At 43.5% G+C, this 25119-nt stretch overlaps 1 protein-coding gene across 7 annotated transcripts in view; it reads left to right on the forward strand.

The window, feature by feature from the left end:
* The window catches only part of ARFGEF3 (ARFGEF family member 3), a 135322-nt gene that overhangs the window by 36328 nt on the left and 73875 nt on the right, over positions 1-25119 (forward strand). For all 7 annotated transcript variants that reach the window (XM_030556411.1, XM_030556408.1, XM_030556409.1 and 4 more), the window contains exon 5: positions 23408-23476. In XM_030556411.1, coding sequence (XP_030412271.1) covers positions 23408-23476 — 69 coding nt within the window. The remainder of the gene's footprint in view (positions 1-23407; positions 23477-25119) is intronic.

Raw genomic sequence — 25119 nt, forward strand, 5'->3', positions numbered from 1 at the left:
TGCAGTACCCAATGCACATATGCAAATTGAAGAGTGAAGCCTATGAAAGAAGATGTGCAATGGGTGGAGGTTGTCAGGGAACTAGGTTGAACTCCCTCATTATTGGGGTAAACCCTTGTTCTGATGCAACTTAAAGCTGGTGAGAGAGATCCTAAGCACCAATCAACTATGTATCCTGCCTACCTCAGACACACTACCTCCCTCCCTAAACATGCCCTCTGTGGAGGGAAGGGACTGGCATAGGGTTAAGAATCAACATGTCTGCAATGATAGGGGGTTCTCTTCTATCAGGGGACTTCTCTGAGTCCAGTGGCAACTGGTTTCCAGCTTCCTATTTTGTGCAAAGTGGCTGGGAACTCCTCCCCGCTCCCATGCATCACTTCTAGGGGGCACAAATATGCTTTCTTGCCCTAGGCACTAAAATGCTTTGTAATGGCTCTGCTTCATGGCTAGAAAGGACCCTTAACTCATCTGGTCAGATCTCCTGTATAACACAGTCCACAGAATTTCATCAAGTTACCCCTGTGTTCAGCCAATCACTTATATTTGGCTAAAGCATAACTTTCAGAAAGGCATACAGCCTTGTTGTGAAGACCTCAAGAGATGGATAATCCACTGCTTTCTGTGGTAGTTTGTTCCAATGGTTAATCATTTAAACTGGAGGGCAGGGGAAAACTGGGATGCCACAAAACTGGAGGCCACTTTTGAAATTTGGGCATGAATGTGTATCTGAATTACCCTCTCATTCCCGGAGATGGTCCCTTCCAGGTCAAATTTGAAGCGTCTCAGCTGGATACTGTGAGTAAACATATACTGTTCTGCCCACTTTTTTACTAGATTTATGGATAAACAGAAGACTTAATCTCCAAGGCTGCCAATCAGCCATCGTTTCACTTAAAGTATAACTTGTATCACTTAAAGAAAATATTACAAACTGTTACAAAGAAATCTCATTAACAATAAAAATTCTTCATTAGATCTAATAATTAATTTATTAACTACTTAAGGTTCACTGATAGGTTGGTTTGTTTTGTTTGTTTTTTCCTTTTTTAGGAAAAAGGAAATTACCCAAAGGATAATTGTAATTTCTGTTGGTAACAAAATACACAGCATTAAAATGTATAAAAATGAGTAATATTAATACATTTAATTAAAAAAACTGTATATTAATATTGTCTAATGTCCCCAGCTATTTGCAGTCTTTTGCATTCCTCTTGTTTTGGAGAGTTATCTTTTTCCTTGATCTATGTTCATCATATTTTAAATTCCTATGTTTGTTACTAACTCTGTCCCTGATATGCTTTTGGGACATGATTCAAAGCCTTCTGAAGTCAATGGAAAGACTCTCATTGGCTTCAGTGGGTTTTGGATTAGCCCATTAGGGACACAAGCAGATTCCCTGCTATACACTGTCCAAAATGAAGGTGCCAAGAGGAACTCAAAGCGTTCATCTCTCATGGTGCCTGTTGCTCTGGTATGTAGCAGGATTACCTCAGCACCCTTATCTCTTCTAGGAAACTATGAATTTTAATTAAAAATGGAATTTCACTTGGCAATAAGCAAACAAGATTAATTTAATCAAAACTCAGTTGGGGATTTGCTGGCAGTAATGTTAATCCTTCTGAAACCAACCCGTGGACTGTCTCTCTTCTTAAAGGCTATCCTATATAGAATAAATGCATAGGGTTGCCAACCTCCAAGATTGACCTGGAGTCTCCCAGAATCGGCATAGATCTCCTGGCGACTATTGAAAGCAATCCGGGAGATTTTAATAGACTATTTTAAGAAAATGACATTATGTCAGGTGTGTGTGGGGGGGTGAGGGGTATCTCCCAGAGTAGCTTCAGTCAGAGCTGGCAACTCTATGAATGCGGATTCTCTATCACTTCCTTCATTAGGAGTACTGTTTCTCTCTCGAAATCCTAGTCCTCTTCTCAGGTCTCGATCATTGTGAGTGTTGGTAACTGACCCATCTCTGAGTCTAACACCAGTGTTTTTCCATGAACTGTTAACTGAGTGATTCTTACGTAAACTTTTCTGATATTTGGCACCCTGGTGCCTAACTTCCCATTGCAAAGCTCTGAAAGTTCCACAAGGCAAGGAAACGAAAGATCCAAGAGCTTTCTGGATTATGTCTGTGCGACACCAGACATATATGGCAAAACACAAAGGCTTCTGTTAGGTTGCATATGATCTTTCTGGCCCCCTTCCTCCAGCAAACTTTTGCACTCAGGTCATGTGTCCTTTGACGATTGCATAAAAATCTGATAATCTCCATATGGTATTGTTGCTCTTTGTCTGGAAAAAGATGCATTGATATAGTGAGCATGATACAAGGTCTATCTCAGTAATTATTCCAGCTGGGTCATTTCACACTTCTTCTCTACCTCCAACCCCATTCTATGCTGTGAAATACTCAGACCCAGACTCACTATTATTCCCACATTGTTAATTTAATGTAAGGTTGTTCAAGCACATTTCATAACAAAAACACTAAAAAGCGACAAAATCAGGCGATAAGGCAACAACTGTACCCAACACAATACTAGTCTCCAAGCATTAGTCCACTATCATCACAACAATAATACCTTCTTGAACATGCTCCATTCCAATTCAGCAACTCATACAACTTTAAGATAATCAGATCAGCTATGTATATATCTTTTATGCAGGTGACAGTGTGGCCTGTGGGATGGAGCACTGGACTGGGACTCAGAATATTGGGCTTCAATTTCCTGGCTGTGCCATCGTCTTGTTGGTGGCATTTCAGGGATGCCTCAGTTTCCCCTCTGAGGATAATGTTACTTAGCTCCTTTGTAAAGCACTTTAAGATCTACAAGATTATATAAGAGCTAGGTATCCTTAAGTGTATGCTACTAAACTGAACCAATGCTAATTACAAATGTGATGTGTTGTATAGTGAAGTAATAAATAGGTTAGTTAATGTTCTGCATTGCAGAGGTTTTCAGGCTTTTGACATGTGCACTGAGGACAAAGGTGTTGTTGAATTGAAATTGCTTGTGTTGGCTTTAGGGCCACATCTTAATTTCAATGAATTAAATGCTGGCATGCATCTAGCTTTTAGGGTTGTATAGGACTACCTTACACAGCTGGTACTTGTGTCACTGAAAGTGTTAGCAGAGAGCTAGCCTAGAGTCTGAATTGATTCTGAGAAGGCTCTTGATTAATTTAGAGACAAACACAGAGTTTTTTGTCTTGAGCTCGAAAATCTTGTAAAATGGTTTTAGCACTTTTTTTCCTTATGAAATTAGACCACTTTACTTGCAAGATCATGTAAAAGCAGCAAAGAGTCCTGCGGCACCGTATAGACTAACAGATGCTTTGGAGCATGAGCTTTTGTGGGTGAATACCCACTTCATCGGATGCATGTAGTGGAAATTTCCAGGGGTAGGTATATATATATATGCAAGCAAGAAGCAGGCTAGATGTGCAGTGTTGACAAGCATACTATCAGATATGGTCAGGTCAGCAGTGCAGGAGGAAACTGATCTCCTGCTGAACAGTTTTAGCCCACGTCCACACTACAGGGTAAAATCGATGTTATTAAAATCGATTTTATAAAGCAGGCTTTATAAAATCGATTTTGCGCGTCCACACTAGGGCTACTTACATCAATGTTGAGCATCCATGTTCCCTGGCGTCCATCTTTTCCCTGAGCGTTGCACTCTGGGTACCTATCCCACAGTTCCTGCATGGGTCCCTGGCCTTTGGAATTATGGGTTACTACCCCAGTGCATGATGGGGCCAAAATCCCCGTCGTGGGTGGTTCTGGGTACAGCCTCACCCCCTCCCTTCCTGTCAGCGGAACACAGTCACTTCGCGCGGTTTTTACTGGCTGCAGTGAGAAAACGCCATTTTGCAGCAAGCATGGATCCAGGAGTGCTCTTATCCTTGATCGCGAATGCTGTAAATAGTTCACGCATTCTCATGCTACCCATGCTGAACCATGAGTCAGAAATGCAAGAGAGAATGCTTGACTGCAGGGACGACAGTGATGAGGACTTGGAGAACGAGATTTCCGACACCCCGGGCCCCTGCACTTTGGAGCTCCTGACGGTTTTGGGGGAGGTTCTACCCGTTCCGCGCCGCTTTTGGGCATGGGAAACAAGCACTGACTGGTGGGACCGCATAGTCCTGCAGGTGTGGGACGATTCGCAGTGGCTGCGGAACTTTCGCATGCGTAAGAGCACTTTCTTTGAACTTTGTGACTCGCTTTCTCCTGTCCTGAAACGGCATAATACCAGGATGAGACCAGCCCTCACAGTGGAAAAGCGAGTGGCAATAGCCATCTGGAAGCTTGCAACGCCAGACAGCTACCGGTCAGTCGGTAATCAATTTGGAGTGGGAAAATCTACTGTGGGGGCTGCTGTGCTGGAAGTATCCAAAGCAATCATTAAGCTGCTGCTTCGAAAGGTTGTGACTCTGGGAAACGTGCAGGCCATTGTGGATGGCTTTGCTGCAATGGGATTCCCTAACTGTGGGGGGGCCATAGATGGAACCCATATCCCTATCTTGGCACCGGAGCACCAGGGCGCCCAGTACATAAACCGCAAGGGGTACTTTTCAATGGTGCTGCAAGCCCTGGTGGATCACAAGGGACGTTTCACCAACATCCACGTGGGATGGCCAGGAAGGGTTCATGACGCACGTGTCTTCAGAAGCACTACACTGTTTAAACGGCTGCAGCAAGGGACCTACTTCCCTGACCAGAGAATAACAGTTGGAGATGTTGAAATGCCTATAGTTATCCTTGGGGACCCAGCCTACCCCTTGATGCCCTGGCTAATGAAGCCATACACAGGCAGCCTTGACAGTGCTCAGGAGTTGTTTAATTACAGGCTGAGCAAGTGCAGAATGGTGGTAGAATGTGCATTTGGCAGATTGAAGGGAAGATGGCGAACGCTTCTTACTCGCTCAGATCTTAGCCAAACCAATATCCCCTTTGTCATTGCTGCTTGTTGTGTGCTCCACAATCTCTGTGAGAGTAAGGGGGAGACCTTTATAGCGGGGTGGGAGGCTGAGGCAAACCACCTGGCCGCTGATTATGCGCAGCCAGACACCAGGGCAATTAGAAGATCACACCAGGATGCTGTGCGCATCAGAGAAGCCCTGAAAAGTAGCTTCCTCATGGGCCAGGGTACAGTTTGAATGCTGAGTTTCTTTTCCATTGATTACCACCCTCCCCATGTATTCAGTCCTGCTGCTGCAAGCTGCATTCCCTGCACCCTTCCATAACTGCTTGCTTACGGTAATTAAAATAGCCATCTGTGTCTGTGGAAAACATTGAATTCTTTATTAAAAGACAGTCACTGTAAGCAGCGCACCCTCCCTCTTGCATTTAGAAGCCTGTGAATAGAATTACAGTAATAGGGTTTTTTTGGGAGAAGAATAGTAAATGGCTAGGGTTAGGGAGGGATGTAGGAAGGAAAGACAAAGTCAGTTAAGGAAGCCCAGAAGTGGCTTCATGGACCAGGGAACGGTGTGATTGGTATGTTTATTTCCCTGTTATTACCTACCTCCCCAAGTCTTGACTCTGGCTGCTGCAAACGAGCTTCCCTGCACTCTTCCTTAACTGCTTGCTTATTGAAAATAAAGTTACTGGTATTTGTTAAAGAAATTGAGTTCTTTATTAAAAATCAGACCCTTTCACAAATCAATCATCATGCTTGCTGTTACAATCCTGTGCATGACATTTCATAACTCGGGGTTCTCCGGGGAAGGGAGTGAGGGAGGTTTGGAGGAAGGGGGAGGGAGGTTGGTAAGAAGAAGGCGCATCAGAGAAGACATAACAAGATTTATCATGGACCATGGTACGGTATGACTGCTTTGTTTATTTTCCCTGTATTACCCACCTTCCCATGTGTTTACTCCTGATGCTGCAAACTAGCTTCCCTGAAGCTTTGCAAAGCTGCATGCTTTATTTCTTTAACAACCCACCCTCACACTGCCTTTGCATAGCATGTCCTGAGAGTAAAGTAAGTAAATGGTGCCAAGGGAGAGGTTTGGGAGGAGTACAGGAGGGAAGAAACATAACATTAAGGGGTTTTCAATGTAATGACAGCCTTCTGGTTGGACTGTCCACAGGGGTGTAGTTGGCTGGTGCAGATAGCCTTCCCCCACGCATTCTTACACGCCTGGTTCTGGAAGGTGTGGGACAGGGTGAGTACTGAGGGAGGTTATACATGGGCTGCAGAGGCAACCTGAGACCACGCAGCTCTTCCAGCATATCGCGGAGTATGTCGGTCTGATCACGAAGAAGATCCAGCGTTGCTGCCCACCAGCGCTGATCTTCCTGCCACCTGAAATCATTTTTAGCATCCCTCCTGTCTTCGCATTGACTGGCAGCCTCCCCGTACTTTGCGACCAATTGTTTCCAGTCCCCCTGCTGAGCTCTCTCAGTACGGGTTACTGCCATAATTTCTGTGAACATCTCCTCACGCGTCCTCTTTTTTCTTAGCCTTCTTATGTGACCTCCCCGTCAGACAGGAGAAGGGAGAGGGAGGCTGGAGAAATGTGCAGCTGTGTGGGGGGGGTGGGGGTGGAAAGAGTGATAGAAGAATCATAAGATCCATTTCATAGAACAATGGATACAGTCTTTCTCAGTGAACTGCGCTATTCACCGTACCTTGAGCATGTAACTTTACCACAAGGTCGCCTTAGGATTCTTTTAATACTTATTGCTTGTGGCTGAAGACTGAGATTTCAGCTCAGCCGCAGGTCAGGGGAGCACACAGACCGTGTCCGGAGACAATGGTAAGTTATTTGGTAGTGAACCGTGCAGTGGCTTGTAGTACCCTGCACCCCCTGCTATTATCAGGTAGCATGAACAGTAGTGAGGCAAAGCGCTTTAAGGAAAAACACTGGTTTCTTTTCTTAAGCCATGGAAAAGGTGCAGCACAGGGAAATACAAGTTCCCTCCCACAATCATCTGTGCTGCACTTTGGAGTTAGCTTTAATGCCATCTACCTAACCCCATCCCCCCTCTGCCATGGCAGTTAATAGGGATGATTCATGCTGGCCAAGTGCTAGGGGACACCACCCCGTAGGAATGAACAGCTTTCTAACAACCACCACCTGGGTCATTGTTTTAGGAAAGGTTTTTCATTTACTGGCTCAGCACAGAAGAAAGGAATGAATGGTCATCTCTGTTCCCAGACATGTTAACAGACTGTTCCAGTAACTCTAATTCCAGCTACTGCATGCAAGCACTCATGGCAAATCACTCAGTAAAAAAGGCTTGCATTCATTCAGCCTACGCTTTTAATAAAAAAAGTGCACTCACCAGAGGACAATTCCACAGCATCATTTTCTGTGCTACTGGCTTGAGAGGGCTGGCAGGGTACTTCTGTAAGGGTTAGGAAAAGATCCTGGCTGTTAGGGGGAATTGAATGCTCTGTGCTCTCTGCTGTTTCGTCCTCCTCTTGGTCCTCATCGTGATCTTCGCTGTCCTCTAAATCTTCGGCAGTGGCAGAGATCACTACCCCCACCTCTGAATCCACAGACAAGGGGGGGGGTTGTCGTTGCACAGTTCCCCAATATTGCGTTCAGCTCCTTGTAGAAGCGGCATGTTTTGGGGCCAGATCCTGACCTGCCCTTTGCTGCTTTGGTCTTCTGATACGCCTGTCTGAGCTCCTTCACTTTCACCCTGCACTGCAACGAGTCTCTGCTGTGTCCTCTCTGTCTCCTGGCATTAGAAATCTTTTCAAAGGTTTTCTCATTTCTTCTGCTGGACCTCAGTTCTGAAAGCACTGACTCTTCTCCCCATACTGCTATCAGATCCTGTAACTCCTGTGTGTTCCATGCTGGAGCTCTTTTCCTATTCTCAGGAGATTGCATTGTTATCTCTGCTGCTGAGAGCTCCACGCTGGGCAAACAGGAACGGAAATTTCAAAGTTCCCGGGGCTTTTCCTGTTTACCTGGCCAGCAGTAGAGTTCCTTTCCCTGTGCAGAGCGGCCACTGGTGCACTATGGGATACCTCCTGGAGGCCATTAACTTCTGTTTCCGTCCACACTAGCATAAAATCGATTTTATAAAATCGATTTTAGGGTTACTCCGCTCGTTTAGGTGGAGTACAGAAATCGATTTTAGGGACCCTTAAAATCGATTTACTGTACTCTGTAGTGTGGACGGTTACAGCTTTAAATCGATTTAAAGCTGTTTAAATCGATTTAAAGCTCTAGTCTGGACCTGCCCTTAGTTTCTGTTTTGTGATAGTATTACAGGTGACCAGCACCTTTCTTTTCTGGGTCTTTTCTGGTAGCCAAAAGGAATTTAACTCAGAGCATGACCTTCTAGCTCTAAAGCAAGTGAAGCTAAACATAAAAGAAAAGTGTGTTAGACAAGAAAGCTCCAAAGAGCAAGGACAATTTTTTTGCAGTTTTTTATCATATGCAATATTCATTCATACCACATTATTGTGACGTCTATTTGTAAAAATGACAGCCTTCCTACTGATTTAGTTTGCAGCCTAATTCTTTATTTGATAAGAAATTAATCAGGGGGTTCCTCCCAATGCAAAACAGACATAATGCTCTTTTTTAACAGTCATGGAGAGAGGCTCGGAAAAATCATGTTTAAGTATGGTGCACACACTTCTGAACACTGTGGAGGAACAGCAGTAGTGTTAAAATAGCAGGCAAATCATTTTGGAAACTAACAATTGGCAATTTAAGATGTGCCCATCTCTCACCGCCACTTTTCTTTGCTCTCTTTGTAATTTCAGTTAAATTAATGAGCTCTAGTATGTCACTGAGAAGCTTGAGTGTGCAAGGAATGTGGGATTAGACCCTATAAAAGAAGTTGGGATGGAAAACCTGAAACTACTGAGACAGACGCTGCATGGGAGTATCAAGAGATGGAAATACTTAATTAAGGCCATCTCTGATGGAATGCCATTTGCCTGAGATAGTGTCAGTGGTGACCTTTTCTAGTATTTATGAGTCATTATTTCAGTCCTAGTTAATGTGATAAAGATGTTCTGGTTATAAGCTCTGAATATTTCCTGCAGCTCTAATAGGCAGGGCTCCCCATCTTCTTTTCTGAGCCCAAATAAACGTATCTTCAGGCAGTTAGCAGCCACTGATTGTTATATCGTATGGCATAGTTTGGAAACAAGCAGCATTGCAAAAAAGGATACAGTTTACAAAAGGGTGGTCAGAGGAAGGAAGGGCTCTGCTAATCTCCGTCTTTGTGTGTTGTCCATAGTGACTCGCTGTTTTTAGTAAAGATTAGTTTATTTCCAGCAACTCCAAACTCACATTTGTTGGTGGATTAGGTGTACTGCTCTCTGATTTGTATTATCTTTCATGTTCTATTGGCTTTCACTAACAATGCTCTGTTTAATCCATGCATGAGATTTAATGAACCTTTGCTAAAACTGCTTTAAGGCAATCTTTTTCTGTATCTCTTTACTTACCCATTAATATGGGAACCCTACAGCAATAATATAGACAGCATTTTCTGTGATTTTTCAGCATTCACTTTGTTTAAATGCATAAGGGAAATCCAAAAATAGAAATTACAGTTCTACAGTCATAAATTTAGGTACAGCCAGCACAGACAGACCACAGCAAATCATTCTGCCTCTAAAATATTGATATCAGATTGAGCATTCATATTTAGGGCCATATCAAATTCACAGTCCATTCTGGTCAATTTCATGGCCAGAGCATTTTTAAATTGGTCAATTTCATAATTTCACACCTTCTAACAGTGGGGGTCCTGACTCAAAATGAGTTCATGGGGTGGGGGAGGTCCCAAGATTGCCATCCTCATTTCTGTGCTGCCTTCAGGACTGGCTAGAGGAGGTTGGTGGAGGTGGGTAGGTGCTGGGGTTTCCTAGCTGCTAGTCCAGGTCAGTGGCAGATTAAGGCAGGGCCCCTGGCCAATTTGTGAGCCCCCGAGAAAAATGAGTGCCTCAGCCTGGAAGAAGCCCCAGTGGCGGTAGCCCCTACCTGGTCATCCCAAGTCCCAACAGGAGCTATGGGGGAAGAAGCCCCAGGCCCGGGCACACTGAACTTGGCTGCAGCAGCAGGGGGCTGAAGCCTTGACCTCTGGCTGAAGGCATGGGGGTGGAAACCTTGAGCCCGGGCTGCCCCAAGCCCCAGCAGGAGGTGGAAGCTGCAAGCGCAGGATGCTCCTACTTCAGCCGCTGCGAGCAGAAGCTCCCAGCCCCAGCAGGAGACGCCAGGGGAGAAAGCCTCGAGCTAGAAGCTTGGGATGGGGGCCAGAGAGTCGGGGCGGAAGCTGGAAACCCAGCTCCCAGGCTGCTCCAGTACAGAAGTGAGGGTATAGCACCCTCATTTCTGCACTGCCTCTCGAGGTCGATTTGATCTGCCCACCAAGAGTGGCTGTGCGGGGAAAAACAACTCCTGTCCCTTCCTAGCTCAGCCAGACTAGCACCTAGGAGCCCCAGGCTCCCAGCAGCATGGGGAGAGCAGATTTCACAATCTGACACATTTTTCATAGATGTGAAATTGGTAGGGCCCTAGTGATGGTGTAGGAAACAGAACCCAGGGAAAGTTTTACATTCAAAACTTTTTTTTTTAATGGGGAATTGTTTTGTTGGGTTTTTTTGATTAAATGGAACTTTTCATGGGGAGTGTCTGCTTTCCTCAAAATTTTTAAATTTTTTTTTTTTACCATCAAAAAACTTAAATGTGTGGGTTTGGGGATTTTCAGTTTTTCAGTGAAAATTTTGTGTGTGGGGAAAAAATACCTAGTTTCTGTCTATAAATCTCATGCATGGATTAAACAGCTCTAGATTTAAGAGCGGATAGTTAGACATCATCTTCTTTTGATTTATAAAACTGATTCTGATCCGGAAATATTGAGAGAGAATGAATGAAGCCATTGTTGTATATAGTAAAACCGCACTTCAAATCTTTCTCTGAATTACTAAATTCTGCACTTTATGGATAAAAAAAATTAAAGAAGCTCATTAAAATAGTAAGACAGTGAAAAGGTTTGTGATGAACTTGCACATTTCTGGGTATTTAAGGGTCAGTGTGTATGAAATATATCTTTCTGTGTCTCTGATACATACAGTTGGTTACATTTAATGGAGCAGCATTTGTAGCTACTGTGCCTTTCCTAGACAGCATAATTAAATTGAGGAGGAGGTTGGATTGAAACAGCCATGTTTTAAACTGTACATAAGCTGCATTACTCCTTATGCTGCCTCTTTGAGATGTTATACATATAATGACTGGTTTTATTGTAGGAGTAAGAGTCATTTCACTGTCCGTAAAAACAGGAATTCATTGCAGGAGCTATAAAAATGGTAATTTAGTAAACAGAGAGACTCATGGAGGAGACTCGTGAGCATACAGACTAGAAAACAATTACTTATCTCTGCTGTCAATCTATAGTTGAGTTTCCTCTTAAATAATATATCACCTTGGTGCTTTCTTGGATTTTATTTCAATCATTTTTACTCCCTAAAACAGCTAAATTTGAGAGAGAAATAATATTAGCAAAAAAAAAATGTATATGGGCCTTTGGTGGGTTTTGTAACAGAAATGATCCCTCTCCCACTAGAAGAAGTGTGCCAAATATTTGCAATGAAAAGGGAGATGACTTAAAATTCAGGCTTGAACATTTTGGTACAAACTTAAACGGGTCCATTTCACCATAAAATGAAATACATTTCAGCAAAACCAGATCCCTTTCTGAGCAAAGATAGTCCTGTTCCAAGCAAAAGGTGGATTTGAAACATCAAAGTCAAAATGTGATATTTTTGTGTTTAATGCACTCCCCCCCCAAAAAAAAAAAAAAAACCCTGCAAAAATTGATCAAATTTCACAGAAGAACTAATTTTGAGAGAGTGGAATCAGGGAAGTGGGGGAGGGAAGAGAAATCGTGTGAAATTTCACTATGTTCAGTGGATAAAACAGTGATGGATAAAAAGCCTAAGTAGATAGTGGCCTGTTTCACCACCTTACTATCTAGAGGTGTGCTTTAAATCTTTGCACTGTGGGAGATGGCCTGTATAATATGTGTGGTCACATGATCCCTTCGCTTGCGTCCCTCAGTTAAGTTGTCTACTGGCCAACTGACTGAAAATTGACGTGCATTATAGACAAAACTTGCATCTACTGGTCACGATTTCAGGATAACCACCTTTAACCTCTTCCGTGTTCTGTTCAAGGTACATCTCTCTAGGAGTCGGGCCGCTAGTATTCACCTCTGCATGGGCTGGGCCCTGCATCCCTCTCTCTCCTGAGAAGGGATTTAGGCTGCAGTGCCCTGCAATCCACTGTGATGATCCCAGCAGCACTGACCTGAGAGGGACTATTTCAGACCAGTATTTTGCTAGGATTTAACTTTCAGGCCAAACCAGACTTTTATTAGAATAGCTTTTTCACAGCTTGTGAGCCTGAACAGAGCAGAAAGGCACTAAAGGCTGCAATTGGCATTGTCTGTGCAGGGCCTCATGGTTCCACAGATGAATACATAGCAATCCAAGGACATGAAGCATTTTTTTTTCTCCATATCCAAAGCACCTACCATGAAGAAATGGGCAGCACCTGGCAAGAAAACCACACTTCATCAGTTTTACAGCCCCAATTTGGGGTATGGATCCAATTAAATTACTGCCCCCGGGTTACTTCTCTTTGATGCATTTTCTATCCACCATGAAACTTCTCAAACCAGCAAAACTACAAATGAGCAAAATAAGCATTTCATGTTATTGGCTCAGAATCTCTAGAAGTTAGGTACAAAGAGTGACTGCTGCTGCTACTCCAAAATGAATTCACTGGTGACTCAGCATGGCATTTTTAATGCAAAGTTAAATGCCGTCAGTGCTTTTAAGGTCCGTCAGTGCTTTTATGAAGCATTTGCCTTGTTCCCCAAGCTTGCTACCTGAAACGCTCACTCTATTCAGCATTGCAGACGCCTGAGATGAGGCCACTGATCAGCTATAACAGATGGAAGCTGTAGCTGCAGGACTGTACCTCCCATCCCTATTATACTGCTCCATGCTCTCTCTTGCCTTATGCTGACTAAAACCCAGTGGGGTTGCACTGTTGTGGCAGGGAACAGCATTTGACCATTATGTGCAATGTTGGCATGTTAATATTACAATGAGAACGTCAACACTTTTTCATATCCTTACACTTGAGTTTGAAATGTATAGTCTTAACATCACATTATTTTTCCCCATTTAATACATACCACATGCAAAAAAAATTACATCAAAAGAACATTAATGGTGAGATTGAGACTTTACCTCTAGCCCCATGTGAGGAACTGCGCTGAACTCCATCAGCCCAGGGAAGGAAGTATAAGTCAGGCTGTGTCTATACTGCAAAAAAGCCTTCACGGCAGTGAGACTCAGAGCCCAGCTCTACAGACTCAGGCTCACAGGGCTAATGCTACTGGGCTGAAAATAGCAATATAGACCTTCCTGCTCAGGCTGGAGTCCGGCGTCTGAGATCCACCCCTCCCTCCTCCACCCAAGTGGAAACATCTATGCTGCTCTTTGTGTCCCTGTAGTGCAAGCTTGAGTCTGCAGACCCAGGCTCTGAGACTGGCTCCAAGTCTTTTTTGCAGTATAAACATGCTGTCTGAACGCCACAATTCATTCCCTATTTCCCATATTGCTGTGTAACCCACACACCTTGTAGGTGTGATGCTCACTAATCCCTATGTGGTCTTGGTGCCACTAGACAGGGACAGAGCACCACAACCAGAAGGTGTGTGAGTTACTTTCCACACAGCTGTAACTGCAGCTCATTACCATGTACCAGCTTAGCTCCACTGACCACTGTGTTTAAGGGGTAGCATCAAAGTTCTAACCATTCCCCGCCCACCCATTCCCTGACTCCCTCCAGCCCAGTGTAGCTTGTCCTCCTCTTCAAGCTTCGACTGTCAATCCACACAAGAATGAGAGAATGGAAGTCTTATACCTCCTTAAGCCCCTGTGAGACTGTATAGGGCTAGATTATAACCGACTCGTAATGTTTTAAAATGAAGCATTCAGAAGTCAGGAAATGACTAGTGGCATTATTCAGTACAGTCTTAACTCTGCCCTTTGCACCTATGCATTGCAATAAGATTTTTTGTTACATGATTACGTACTGGGCTATAGCCTCATGTCTGGCTGAGCTATGCATGGTGCAGGGCCTAGTGTGGAAAGGGAAAGGTAGCTCTAATCCATCTTTCTGCTCTAATCTTCAGTCTGATTGGGGGCTGAACCAGCCTCTGGTTTAATTTAGAGCAGCCCAAGAGCTTCCATAAATTATGCCAGGTGGAGTGGTACATAAGCAGTATCGTAATTTTTGAAGACAAAAGCCACTGTGAGAGCCATTAAAAAATGTGTAAAATATCTATTAGTGATTGCCCTAAATCGGAGGTTCTCAAACTGGGGTTTGGGACCCCTCAGGGGGTCATGAGGTTATTACATGGGGAGTTGTGAGCTGTTAACCTCCACTCAAAACCCTGCTTTGCCTCCAGCATTAATAATGGTGTTAAATATATTAAAAAGTGTTCTTAATTTATAAGGGGGGGGGGTCACACTGAGAGGCTTGCTATGTGAAGTGATCACCAGTACAAAAATTTGAGAGTCACTGCCCTAAATCATTTCCTTCCCTCCTACCCGTGCTACATAAGCAGAGGCTTCATAGTTTTCTGTGGTAGTTTTTAGTCCAGTCAATTAGTGAGCATGTTCTTCTGGGAATATTCAGCATGTCATCACTTGCAATTTGTGAGATTATTCCACACCTGATATGAATCTTTGTTTGAAACAGTGGTGCATTCATAATCCAGAACGCCAGTTCCTACTGATAGCCAAGCCTTTCACAGCACTGCTGATTCATGGGGAACCACTGTCTTCATCCTCCCCGCAATTAGACGCTGCCATGCTGTATACAATGATACAGGATTGCATAATCCGTGTAGAACCATTAAGGCACTTCATTTTTCTTGCTGTTTTCCTTACAAAACCAGAGAAACCTGTATGATCAGACTAATAGATATTCTGTCAGCTATCAAAATGTTTCCTGGTTGCGTTTCTTTGCAGAAAGGTCCATACTCAACAGGTATTCAGATCCTAGCACTACGGAAAACCAGTTTCCATAACCTCTTTTCCCTCCACTCCAAAAAATAATAATTAAATTTTAATACTGGAGGACCTTGTTGGTTTTGTGGATATGGCGCTGGACTGGGACTCAGAAGATCTGGTCTAACTTCCGAGCTCTGTCACAGACATTCCTGTGGACCTTGGGCAAGTCACTTGATCTCCTGGGTAACCTTTTAAAAAGCACCTAGGTCTCATAGGACTTAAGTGGATTTTGGAATTTTTATCGTGTCTCACCTACTTTCCCCATCTGTAAAATGGGGGTAGTACTTACTTTCTCTCACTCATTGTCTGACTGCAGTGCGCTGCACGGTAGAAATTGCGATCCCAATTAAAGTGACCCTCCTTTTATACAGTAAAATCCTTCTGTGAAAAGTGACTTCCAGTGTATTACAAAAAGCAATTATTTTTTCCCTTTGCCCATTGTGAAAGCCCATCTGTGCATGCAGTTTGATATTGCCTTCTAATACCATTTGTATCCTGGGCTCTGGGGAGAAAGACAGTATTTCTTGTTCCATGATGGGCAGAGCTCCACCAATAATTAAAATGAACAGTTTTCATCATGGTTCATCCATTGCTAGAAATCACATGTGAACCTTTACAAGATAATAGAACTTGTTTGATATGATTGATTTTTTTTTTAATCAAAATAGTTTTACCAGTAAACGCTTCTAAATTGGTATCATTGCATCCACACTGGGAGGCGGGGAGGGGAGGGACAACCTTAACTATACTGTTTTTGTCAGTAGACAAGGCCTTAGAAGACAGTAGGGCCCACAGCCTATGTGAGAGAGTGGCTTCCCCCCTCTGTTGTAAATCTAACCCTACAAATTATTAGCAGTCATATCTACTTTTGCTTGAATTCCCTGTTGTTTCAAAATATGTTTTCATTGTCACTTCTTCATCAGCAACCACCTGATCACATTTGTCGTTTTCTGTGTCTGACCCCTATACCAGAAACTGAGTCGGCTGCCAACTATTTGAGGCTCACTGGCACCTCTGACAGGGAAGACTAGACACATTTCCTACCTGCTCAAATTGCAGCCATTTAAGGGCAGAATATGGAGTGAGAGTTGAATGAGGGCAAAAAAATAGGAATCATCATTTCAGTAAGCAGAGCCTCATAAGAATACCTGGTTATGGGATATATTCCTTTGTGTTTCACAGAATGCTGTTACAATTAAATGTTCTACAAAGCACAGTCTTTTACAAGCTGTATTTGACTGAGCTGCCATAAAAGAGCGAGAAGTCACACACAGTGCACAAGGGATGCAGTGTGTCATTAGTGCCAGGGGAAAAACTGTACCTTACATTGACATAAGGCTTTCTATTCTAGAGTATAATAGCACTTGGCAAATTGTGGACCAGATATTCAGATGTGGGTGTTTAAGATGCACCTGCACACCTTTTGGAGACCTGTGGCATGTGAACTATTACATCTGTATGAGATAGGAACACAGAAATTGCTAGATCAGACCAGTGATCCATCTGGCAGTTCATCCTGTCTCCGGCTATAAGCAATACAAGAGGCTTCAAGTGAATGGTGCTGTGACTCCAGTAATGAACAGTTATGGAATATGTTTATGGCGTACCAAATCATGTGCAGAATTCACCCATCAATGAAATGGATATATCTGGGTGGAGTATCTGAACTCTTCTGAGTGTTACTTTCTTTTTTACAATATTCTTTATTATTTGTTTTGTGGAAGTGTTAAGGAATACCATTTTCTCCTCTCTTTTCCTATACTGGAAACCTACTGACCGCTATACTTGCCTACATGCCTCCAGCTTCCATCCAGAACACACCACATGATCCATTGTCTACAGCCAAGCTCTAAGATACAACCACATTTGCTCCAATCCCTCAGACAGAGACAAGCACCTATAAGATCTCTATCAAGCATTCTTAAAACTACAATAGCCACCTGCTGAAGTGAAAAAACAGATTGACAAAGCCAGAAGAGTACCCAGAAGTCACCTACTACAGGACAGGCCCAACAGAGAAAATAAAGCAACGCCACTAGCAGTCACCTTCAGCCCCCAACTAAAACCTCTCCAGCACATCATCAGAGATCTACAACCTATCCTGAAAGATGATCCCTCACTCTCCCAGTCCTTGCTTACAGACAGCCCCCCAACCTGAAGCAAATACTCACCAGCAACCACACACCACAGAACAAAAACACTAACCCAGGAACCTATCCTTGCAACAAAGCCCAGTGCCAACTCTGGCCACATATCTATTCAAGTGACATCATCATAGGACCTAATCACACCAGCCACGCCATCAGGGGCTCATTCACCTGCACATCTACCAATGTGATATATGTGCCAGCAATGCCCCCTGCCATGTACATTGACCAAGCCAGACAGTCTCTATGCAAAAGAATAAATGGACACAAATCTGATATCAGGAATCATAACATTCAAAAACCAGTAGGAGAACACTTCAACCTTTGTGGTCACTCAGTTACAGACTTAAAGGTGGCCATCTTGCAACAGAAAAGCTTCAAAATCAGACTCCAACGAGAAACTGCTGAACTTGAATTAATATGCAAACTGGATACCATCAATTTAGGCTTGAATAGAGACTGGCAATGGCTGAGCCATTACACACATTGAATCTGTTTCCCCATGTTAAGTATCCTCACACCTTCTTGTCAAACTGTCTGAAATGGGCCATCTTGATTATCACTACAAAATTTTTTTTCCTCCTACTGATAATTGCTCATCTTAATTAATTAGCCTCTTAGAGTTGGTAGGGTAACTCCCACCTTTTGATGTTATCTATATGTGTGTGTATATATATCTCCTTACTATATATTCCATTCTATGCATTTGATAAAGTGGGCTGTAGCCCACGAAAGCTTATACTCAAATTTTTTAGTCTCTAAGAGTATGTCTACAATACAAAATTACTCCAGTTTTACAGAAGTTGATTTTTGGGAACAGATTATATAAAGTCGAGTGCATGTGTCCACACTAAGCACATTAATTGGACAGTGTGTGTCCATAGTACCGTGGCAAGTGTTGACATTCTGAGCGGTGCACTGTGGGTAGCTATCCCACAGTTCCTGCAGTCCCCACTGCCCGTTGGAATTCTGGGTTGAGCTCCCAATGCCTGATGGGGCCAAAAATTTGTCATGGGTGGTTATGGGTAAATGTAGTCAGTGAATCCTCCCTCCGTGAAAGCAACAGCAGACAATCATTTCACACCCTTTTTCCTGGATTGCCCGAGCAGACGCCATAGCACAGTAAGCATGGAGGCCGTTCAGCTCACCACAGCAGTTAGGAGCATTGTAAACATCTCGCACATTATCGTGCAGTTTATGCAGAACCAGAAGCTGAAAAACCAGGCAAGGAGGCGACGACAGCATAGTGATGAGGACATGGACAGAGACTTCTCTCAAAGCGCAGGCCCCGGCAGTGTGGGGCTCATTCTTGGCCCAGGAAACAAGCACAGACTGGTGAGGGTCGGGATGATTCCCAGTGGCTTCAAAACTTTCGCATGTGTAAGGGCACTTTCATGGAACTTTGTGACTTGCTTTTCCCCTGCCCTGAACCTCAAGAATACCAAGATAAGAGCAGCCCTCACAGTTCACAAGCGAGTGGCGATAGCCTTCTGGAAGCTTGCAATGCCAGACAGCTACCGGTCAGTTAGGAATCAATTTGGAATGGGCAAATCTACTGTGGGGGCTGCTGTGATCCAAGTAGCCCAGGCAATCAAAGAGCTGCTGCTATCAAGGGTAGTTTCTCTGGGAAATGTGCAGGTCAAAGTGGATGACTTTGCTGCAGTGGGATTCCCTGACTGTGGTGGGGCAATAGATGGAACCCATACCCCTATCTTGGGACCAGACCACCAAGGCAGTGAGTACATAAACTGCAAGGGGTACTTTTCAATGGTGCTGCAAGCATTGGTGGATCACAAGGGACATTTCGCCAAAATCAGCGTGGGATGGCTGAGAAAGGTTCATGACACTCACATCTTCAGGAACTCTGGTCTGTTTAAATGGCTACAGGAAGGGATTTACTTCCTAGACCAGAAAATAACTGTTGGGGATGTTGAAATGCCTATAATTATCCTTGGGGACCCAGTCTACCCTATAATGCCCTGGCTCATGAAGCCGTACACAGGCACCCTGGACAGTAGTCAGGAGTTGTTCAACTATAAGCTGAGCAAGTGCAGAATGGTGGTAGAATGTGCATTTGGACATTTGAAGGGTCGCTGGCGCAGTTTACTGACTTGCTCAGACCTCAGCAAAAGCAAAATTCCCATTGTTATTGCTGCTTGCTGTGTGCTCCACAATCTCTGTGAGAGTAAGGGGGAGACATTTATAGTGGGGTGGGAGGTTGAGGCAAATCGCCTGGCCGCTGATTACGCTCAGCAAGACACCAGGGCAATTAGAAGAACACATCAGGAAGCATTACACATCAGAGAAGCTTTGAAAACCAGTTTCATGACTGGTCAGGGTACCATGTGACAGTTCTATTTGTTACTCCTTGACGAAAACCCACCCCCTGTGTTGACTCTAATTCCCTGTAAGCCAACCGCCCTCCCCTCTTCAATCACATCTTGGAAATAGTCACTATCGTTTAAAAATCATGTATTCATTATTAATTGATTATAAAAATAGGGAGATAACTTACAAGGTAGCCCAGGTGGGGTGTGGGAGGAGGGGAGAAAGGAAGGAAAAGGCCAGTTCAGAACTTGTTGAATGACAGCCTTCTGTCCATTGGGGTGGAGTGGTTGGGTGCCCGGAGCCTGCCCCGCCCCGCCCCACGTTCTTGGGTGTCTGGGTGGCTATGGAACATGGGGAGGAGGGAGGACAGTTAAACAGGGGCTGCAGTGGCAGTCTCTCCAGCTGACGTTCCTGAACCCCCAGCAGATGCTGCATTATGTCTGTTTGTTCCCACAGTAGCCCCAGCATTGCATCGTGCCTCCTCTGATCTTCCTGCCACCACCTCTCTTCACATTCACTGGCCACTTTCCTGTCCTGTGCTATTGTGTCCCTCCACCCTTTCTGCTGAGCTCTTTCAGTGCGGGATGCCTGCATGAGCTCAGAGAACATTTCATCGCGCATGCATTTTTTTCGCCGCCTTATCTGAGGTAGTCTTTGGGATGGAGGAGGGAGGCTCGAAACATTTGCAGCTGTGGGAGGAAAAAAAGGGAGAGAAGTATTTAACAAGATACATTTTACAGAACAATGGTTATACTCTTTCACGGTGAACAACGATATGCACATTACATAGCATGTGATTTCGGTACAAGGTCAGTTTTTGCATCTTATATTGAGTGCCTGCAGCTTTGGTGTTTAGACATCAAACACCCCGGGGAACAAAATTTGGCTTGCGGCAGCCATGGTAAGCCATAGTCTTTCGGCTTCTGCAATCTTCATTACAGCAGCGCCCCTCCTTTCCCATACCAAGCAAAGCCAGTTGAGTTGTCCATTTAGGTTTTCACATTTAATGTGCAGCAGCAGAAACCAAACTAACCCCCTCCCATCCTTTTCTCTGGGATGATCGCTTTAACCCTCCCCCACCACACCGCGTGGCTGGTATCAGGGAAGATCCCTGATAGCCAAACGCAAACAGCTCAGCCCCAATGCCCCTCCTCCCCTCCGCCACCGTTTGGCTAACTGCGGGGAGGATTTCTTTTCAGCCACAGGCAAACAGCCCAGTAGGAACGGACACCTATGAATGTCCCCTTAATTAAATTCCCATATTTCAACCAGGTTACCATGAATGATAACACTCTCCTGAGGATAACACAGAGAGATAAAGAATGGATGTTGCTTGAATGCCAGCAAACACCGGGACCGCACGCTGCCAGACTTCATCATGCAGTGTTATCAGATTATTTGCTATTAGCATGGCGTGGTCAAGTGTCCTACCATGGAGGACAGAATAAGGCTGCTCTCTCCAGAAATCTTCTGCAAAGGCTCTTAGAGTGCCTCCAGGAGAGCTTCATGGAGATGTCCCTGGAGGATTTCCGCTCCATCCCCAGACACGTTAACAGACTTTTCCAGTAGCTGTACTGGCCGTGAATGCATCCCAAGTCCTCAGGGCAAATTAATCATTAAAAAACGCTTGCTTTAAAACATCTTTTATATTTACAAAGGTACACTCACCAGAGGTCCCTTCCATGGCTTCATTGTCTGGGATACCGCCTTGGGAGGGTAATTCCATCAGGCTGAGAAAAAGGTCCTGGCTGTTGGGGAGAGCGGTGTGCTGTGTGCTCTCCTCAATCTTTTCATCATCGTCGTCCTCATCTTCCCCATCCTCAAAATCCTCAGGCGTGGTGACTGAGAGTATCCCATCATTGGAGTCCACGAATGGGTGGGGTAGTGGTGGCGGCCCCTCTTAAAATTGCATGCAGCTCAGCGTAGAAGCGGCATATCTGCGTCTTTGTCCCAGAGCGTCCGTTTGATTCGTTGGTTTTCTGGTATGCTTGTCTCAGCTCCTCAAGTTTCATATTGCACTGTGTTGATTCCCTGTTGTGGCCTTTGTCCATCATGGCCTTGGAGATTTTTTCAAATGTTTTGGCATTCTGTCTTTTGGAACGAAGTTCTGATAGCACGGATTTGTTTCCCCATACAATCCTCAACCCACCTGTTCGTACCAGTTCCTTAATTTGTTGTTCTGTACCTTCCTTGTCTTCATTTTGGATACTGGTATCCCAGGTACTGGTCCGTGAAGATAGGGCCCTATACTTTCCCATGTCTTGTTTTGAATACTACATTTCAAGTGTTGATGAGCCATGAAAGTACTCCCTAACTGTGCTTGGTACAAAGTATTCATGCATCTTTGCTTTGACAAGTTTCCTATTTTTCTAATGCTAAAGCTAACGTCAGCTTTGCAAAGTATTGTGGGATATTTGATACGGATTAATTGAATTGTGGGAAGAGCATAATCTGTTAAATTAGCATAATTTCCCAACACATATGTATAATGTATATCATATTACTGCCATGCACATAGTATCAATCAATATGGTATATATTATACCTAACATATATGTATTGGCTAACAAGGTTCAGCTTCTGGATCTTCCTGACTTGTTTGCAGATGTTTCTTAAAATTGGGGTATCTCGTTGGTAGGGAAAATTATAAATGCATGAAATCTAACTTGTACATTTCTGTGCTCTGGTATTGTTTCGAGTTATATCCCATATCATTTTTAAAGATCCACTGTATTTCTGAGTGCAAAGAACACAAGTATTTTTCAGGCTGACAGGCATGTGAAAGCTTAGGAGGATACAGGCATTTGTATGCTCAGGGGAAAATGACACATTTTTCTACAGATGGGTTTTTCCTCTGTACCTGTAAGAGCTGACAGATGATGATCAAATGATGATCCTTAGTACCAAATCTTAAATTCCCTGCACTTACCTCCAGTAATGAATTATTTTTGTGTCAGGTGCAAGTGAGCTGCATGGTGGAGTCTCTTTTTTTCCCAGATTTGGAGTCCACCAGGTTGATGAATAGCTGTTTAAACTAAAGGACAATGTTGGCACAGGAACAAATAATCATGAGCAAATTTAGGCTGGTTAGAAGAAGGGTTCTTTCTAGGTGTTGGTGCAGTGCCTAGACAGTGGGATTTTGATCCTCTGGACACGAGTGTAGTACAAATAATAAGATGAAAATATTGTTAGACAAAGAGGATCCCTTTAAGCCTCCCCAGTCCTTTCAAGACCCTCCTTTTTCTATTTTCCTTCTTGGCAGGGATCTTTTGTGGATTAATTAAAGTTACTAATTGTAAATCATTTTTTAAATCAATGCCAATGCAAGGACTGGTTTCTAAATTGCTCACTACATTATTTCATGTTTATTTGCATGGCTTCTCACTTCCCATAGTATCTGAGTGCTTTACGATCTTTAATGTGTTTATCCTGACTCCATCCCTGTTAGGTAGGTTACTAAGTCACAGAGAGACTAAATGATTTTCCCAAGGTGACACAGGAAATCAGTGGCAGGCCAGGGAATTGAACCTGGCTTTCTCAAGTCCCAGGCTAATATCCAAACCACTGGACCATCCTTCTCTGAAAGACATGTTCATGTGGTTGCGGTGACTCTTTCCTTTTTGGGTCAACAGTCACAATTTTCCAAACGGGAACCAGTCAGCAATTTCATTGCCAACCCCAACCCTAGTAATTGCTGCTGTGGAAAATGAAAGGAGTGTTGTCTAAAAGGGTGTGATGAAGAAAAAGTTATTAGGGAACACAATAGACAATATAAAAACTCAACCACAAACTAGAAATGGTGGATGAAACTAAAGCTCTTGTGCTTTTCCCCCCTCTGTGTTCAAGGTTTTGCTCTGTATCACGTACTCCTCCACATTTGACCTGAATGGAAGTTCAGTGCTAAAGATTGCTGAGGTGAGTGCCCTCCATCCCCCACTAACATTGCTTGTTTTTCTTGACCTATTGCCACTAACTAGAATGTGCTTTCTATACATAGACTGGGATTGATTTAATCAAAACAATTGCAGTTATTCTTAATGATTGATATTACCCTTTTTACTGTTTATTAGTCAACATGATTAGCAACCACAGTGCTGACAGCTGTAGAAATGCATTTCTGCTCATGGAAATTCTTCTTAGTGGCTGCTGTGTATTACAGTATTGTCTATGTTTAATACTTTGCATGTTTTGCTTTGCCTTTAACAGTAATAACATTTTCTCCTTCAATTTTATAACAACATGTGGAGCCAAATTCATCCCTGGTGAAACTCCACCAAAGTTAATACAGTTACATTAGCGATGAGATTGACCTATAATATGCATTGCTAGTGTGTCCCTTATTCCTGATGTGTCCAAGAAAAGGAATTATTACATCCCTTAGATTTATTACGTTGTCTCACTGGCATTAATAAGTCTTCCTTTGTCCTCATTACATTTGTCTGGATTAAATTGTAGAAAGGGCTTTGGCAGCTGGAAAATTCACCTGCGAACAGCAGATCTGTTTATAAGTGAGCATTTTCAGACAAGTGCTTTATTTAGTTGCACAGTGAGTTTCAAGCAGTGAGCCTCCCATGTAGCCAGGAAGGAAGAAATGCATAGAAATACTCAGTCCTAATGCATGGCAAGCGCTGTTGTGTATATAATATACAATTATATTGAAATGCACTGCATAGGGTTGAGGGAATGTATACACACTTATCAATGTTTAATACAGCAATGAAAAGGTTTGTATGAAAATCCTTGTAAACCCCATGACATAACACCCCTCTGCTTTTACAACACTTATTAGCTGTTCTTTTCAGTAGTGGGGAATAATATTATTATTATTATTTAATTTTATTTATTTCATTTCTGCATTGAAAATTAGAGATGGAGATATCAGTCTGTGTTCTGCTATTATTTATAAGACAGCTTGGGAAGTTACAAGTGAAATTAGTGAGCAGAGAAAGAAAATGACTAACAATTGCGAATCAATGTCAGTTTTTCCTTGGTGCATGAAAAAAAGAAAACCTGATGGAAGTGCCTAGCTTTACCTGGCAGTGGTAGCGTTTTATAAATCTGGGGATGAAATTGATCCTGCATCACTCTGTTGCTATCTAGGGGAAAAAGCATGGTAACTAAGAAAACTAGCTGTCTTACCATGGTAACTTAACTGCGAAAATGTCGCTAATTGACTTTGCAGGCAGACGGATACAAAAATAGTCTCCATACAAAATGTTAAAACTCTCTAAGACAGTCCTAAAAGCGTGCCATGTGCAGAATACATGATAGTACTAATTTGGGATGACCTGTGTAACTCATGGTTTTCAGCCTCTTGAGGCTGTAGCAAAGATGTACTGGATCAGCAGCACCTACCTCCTCCCTGCCCAAGCAACCCCTTTCTCAGGCTGTGCTAAACCCCTGTTGCCCCAATCCCTCATACAGAGGCAAACTTATGGCTCCTTTACACGGCTGCAGCCTCTCTTTGGCAGACTTTCTTCCACTGTGGCTGGCAGAAGCTGGTGAAAATGGAAGGTGAATCTACCCCAATGTATCCGTGAACTGTAGATCGAGAGATA

The sequence above is a fragment of the Gopherus evgoodei genome, chromosome 3 (assembly GCF_007399415.2).
Source record: "Gopherus evgoodei ecotype Sinaloan lineage chromosome 3, rGopEvg1_v1.p, whole genome shotgun sequence".
Taxonomy (NCBI): Eukaryota; Metazoa; Chordata; order Testudines; family Testudinidae; genus Gopherus; species Gopherus evgoodei.